Genomic DNA, 4754 nt, shown 5'->3' with positions numbered 1-4754 from the left:
ATATATATATATATATATATATATATATATATATATATATATATACATGCATACACACACACACACACACACCCACAAACTCTTTTCAGTTTCTGTCTACCAAATACATTTAGAAGGATTTGATCAACCATGGGCAATATGTGGGACTGAACTCAAAACCATATGGTTACAAAGTAAGCTTCCTAACCACACAGCTATGCCTACATCCTTGTATATCTACTCAACTGTCTTTACACACATACACACACATGTATATATTAGAGACATTATGTAAAGTATATATGAGTAACATTGCTGATTTTTATGTCTTCAATTCCTGCTGCAAGCAAATGATTTCATCTTTACTCAAAGTTGAATATTTGTAGCTGTTTGACAGCTGCTGTTGTTGTTTCTAATTCTTGTTAAATCTACCCAAACTGACATGTAGCAGGCATCATCAATCAAAAAGGATTGTCTAATGACCATTTCTAAATGAAGTTGTTTCACATTTATTGTGTCTACACTGTCCTGAGAAAACAGATTAAGATGTTCTTTGATGAAAATACAGCTGCAACTTTTGACTACGTACACTATCATATTTGCAGACTAACACACTTCATCACCATTATCATCACCACCATCATAATCACCATCATCATCATCATCATCATGTGCCTTACTCTATCAGATCTCAGTGACCAGGGAGTCCCTTCCGGGCTAAGCCACCACTCTGCTGCATTGAGAAGTCACAGCTCTGGTACTATGAGCATGGGATTGGAATACTGCAGGAAAGAATTGCAGGGTAGACCAAGAATGAGATGGTTGGATAATATCTTTAGTCTCATTTTGTCATGCTTAGGAATCCAGCCAGAAAGTCTTGTAGTGATGGTTGCTTCTTATAAGACCCTATGGAGGAGGTACCTGAGGGCTCTACTTTCACAACTCTCCCAGGAATAATGGGCAAAGTTGATAGGTAGACAGACAAACAGACAGATTAGAATAGAGGGGAAAAGATATAGTAATTACCCCTCCTCACCTCACATCTTCCTCTGACTGTAATGCAGCTGATTCTGAGAAAGGTGAGATAGTATGAATTCTTGTACTTGACTAGTATTTTGTTTTCTCAAACCCAAAAGAATTAAAAGCAGAGTTGACCTCTATGGGATTTGAACTTAGATTACAAAGAGCCAAAATAAACGCTGAAAGATGTTTGTTTAACACTCTTTGTTTCAATGACTTGTAGGTGTATGGTATTTCATTATATAACCATAATATACTATAAAGTATATTAAACGTTTTTTTATAAGACAATACTACATTCTACTGTGTTAGTAGTGTGCTTTACTCTTTTATTTCAGTCATTTGACTGCAGCCATGCTGGAGCACTGACCCCAGGACTTATGCTTTGTAAGCCTAGTACTTATTCTATTGGGTCTCTTTTGCTGAACCGCTAAATTACGGGAACGTAACCACACCAGCTTCAGTTGTCAAGTGATGGTGGGTGGGATAAATACAGACACAAACATACACACCCCCACACATATATATACATATATATATATACGACAGTCTTCTTTCAGTTTCCATCTACCAAAATCCACTCAGAAGGCTTTGGTTGGCTCGAGGCTATAGGAGAAGACACTTAGCGAAGGTGTCACACAGTGGGACTGAACCCAGAACCATGTGGTTGGTAAGCAAGCTACTTACCACACAGCCACTCCTGTGCCTACATTATTAAGATTTTCTGCATAGACATTCTGTAGAAATTATAGCTAGCACTGATTTTTGCTACAGCATCTCATATACAAAATGTGGAAGTGCACAGAAATTTGCTTGTATGCAAATTTTATACTTTTTTGTGAAGTATTTGTGCATTCAAGTGAGTAACCAACGCTCAAATTTCTCTTGATAAAAAGATACTTTTCATTTTGAAACCTTGTGTGTGCACAGTTTATGCTTTGTGTGTTATTTGTAAAATGTGTGCACATCATCATCATCGTTTAACGTCCATTTTCCATGCTGGCATGGGTTGGACAGTTTGACAGGAGCTGACCAGCCAGAGAGATGTCCAGATTCAACTTGTCTCTTGTGGCATGGTTTCAACAGCTGGATGCCTATCCTAACACCTACCGCTTTACAGAGTGTGCTGGCTACTTTTTTACATGCCACCAGCATATGTACAAAAAAGCAACCTTCAGGGAACACTGCTCACAATTCTGCCTATAACCACCAGGCACTGTCTTCAGTATCATTAAAGTTAGCAAATTTGATACAAATAAATTAAGTTCAAGTCATGTCCTTTTTTCTAATAGAGTTGTACCCTTAACTGCTCTTTTTATATTTATCCTTTTCCTTCTTTTTGTGAACTTTGAATGATCAAATATTTAAAAAAAATTATTTTGAATTATATCAAGTTAGCTTGGAAACATGCTTATATTTTCAAACAATATTAAAGGCTAAAAAATGACTATTTTTAATAGAAATATTATTATTAATAATAGTAAATATTACTACATTGTTATCTAATAGTAATTATTACTAAAAATGTTACAATTAATACTATTTTCCATTTTTCTTTTTAACATTATTTTTTTTCATAGAATATCACTGGCAGAGATCACGAGGATTTCTTGAATAAGTTGAAATGTGTTTTTGACAGTTATTTACCATTATGTTTCCAATATGATAGTGTTATTGAACATTCTTTTCGGACCATTCCATCATTCAAGATCCCTAAAGTAAGTAATGTTTTATAAGCTAGTGACTAAAACTCTGGAATCATTATTTTGTATAGAAAATTGCAGAAACTAATACACTTTTTCTCAATTTTCAGTGGATAAATATTTGCATTAAGTAAAATTTCTCAGTTAAAAATGTGAATTATTTTAATATTAAAATAAGGATAATGAAATGATTCATTTACATTGAAAAATTCAATATCTATAGATGCAGGTGTGGCTGTGTCGTAAGATGTTTGCTTTCCAACCACATTGCGTGGCACCTTGACAAATTTCTACTGTAGCCTCAGGCTGACCAGAGCCTTGTGAGTGGATTTGGAAGACAGAAATAAAAGAAACCCATCATATATATATATATATATGTGTATGTATTTTCTCTCCACCACTGCTTGACAACCAGTGTTGGTATATTTATATACCTATAACTTAACAGTTTGACAAAACAAACCAATAGAATAAGTACCAGACTTTATATATATATATATATATATATATATATATAATACAAAGAATATATATACATGTATACACACATATATGTACATACTTACATCTACATGTGTATATACATGCATATCAGGGTACAGGACGTTAGAACAATAAACTACAGACAACGGAACGAACACATAGGAAAACGGAAAGCCACTTGGAATATCCCTTCATCAGCTGCCTCTATTCTATCTAGACGTTTCGAAGACAAGACAGAACGTACTCTAGAATAGTCTCTTCCTGAGTAGTGGATCAACCCATATATATATATATATATATATAAATAAATATTAGTGGGGTTAATTTGTTTTGACTAAAATTCTACTATTCTATGTGGTACCCCAACATGGCTGTAGTCCAGTGACTGAAACAAATAAAAAACAAAAGATGTAAATGAAATATCATTATTTAATGACCCTTTTTCTGATGCTGGCATGGGCTGGTCAGTTCAACAGGTGTTGCCAAGCCAAACGGATGCCCCACACTCTAATGCCTGCTTTGGCATGTTTTATATGGCTGGATGCCCTAGCTGATGCTAACCAATTTATAGAATGTACTGGGTGCTTTTTATGTGGCACCAGCACCAGTGAGGTCACCAAGAAACTTGCAAGACAAGACCCTTCAAACGAAGGGAGTGTTGTATTGAGGCAGGAGGCTTTGTACCAGGTGAGAGGTTAAAATATGAAAGAGGGAAAGAAACTGGTGTCTTGTTGTAGAAGAGATACATAGCTACCCCAGTTGGGAAAGAGGGAAGATGAAGTACTGACAGATGGCCTTAGGACAATAAATGTTTCAGACAAGATGACAGAAGACCAAGATAACTGGTGCTTTGCTGTACTCAAGAAGACCCATACTCCCCAGTAGAAGTGGTGAGGTTCCACCACCCCCACCAATCACCTGGTGAAGTCATTTGGCATGCAAGAGTCCTGTGCCTGTGCCCCATAGAAGCATTCATGCAATGTCACATAAAAGCACCCATCACACTTTGTAAAGTTTTTGGCATGAGGAAGGGCATCCAACCATAGAAACCATGCCAAATCATACTGGAGCCTGGTGCAGCTCTCCAGCTTTGCTAGCTCTGGTCAAAACATTCAACCCATACCAGCATGGACGACGGACGTTAAATTATGATAATGATTATATGTATGCATGTATGTATATAAATACTAATAATAATAAAAAGTAACAACAAAAGAATGAAACCTCGATATTAGAGAAATAGAGGATTATTTATATATGTTATGATTTAGAACAAACGGTAAAAGGTTGTCATTATAGTACTTGGAGTTTCAAATGTTGGAGCGAAGAGCTATGATACATTCTCGTCAGCTATTAATGGCAACAAACACTATGGAAAACCATTGAATAAAAAGGAAAGTAATTTTAGTAGGTGGTAAAAAATATAAAAAATACATGCAACTATATTCTCACAATATATAGACATAAACCTCCTGCATTTACGTCTACATACGTATACACTCACACAATCTTTTACTGTTTGTTCTAAATTATAACATATATATATATATATATATATATATATATATA

At 35.2% G+C, this 4754-nt stretch overlaps 1 protein-coding gene across 1 annotated transcript in view; it reads left to right on the top strand.

The window, feature by feature from the left end:
- The window catches only part of LOC106882148 (uncharacterized), a 60783-nt gene that overhangs the window by 18912 nt on the left and 37117 nt on the right, over window positions 1-4754 (top strand). Inside the window, exons 5-6 of the mRNA XM_052968463.1 lie at window positions 2580-2717; window positions 2813-2832. Coding sequence (XP_052824423.1) covers window positions 2580-2717; window positions 2813-2832 — 158 coding nt within the window. The remainder of the gene's footprint in view (window positions 1-2579; window positions 2718-2812; window positions 2833-4754) is intronic.

This window comes from Octopus bimaculoides, chromosome 6 (assembly GCF_001194135.2).
Source record: "Octopus bimaculoides isolate UCB-OBI-ISO-001 chromosome 6, ASM119413v2, whole genome shotgun sequence".
Taxonomy (NCBI): Eukaryota; Metazoa; Mollusca; class Cephalopoda; order Octopoda; family Octopodidae; genus Octopus; species Octopus bimaculoides.
Note: the sequence above shows the minus strand (reverse complement) of the source record. Positions and strands in the feature narration are given on the sequence as shown.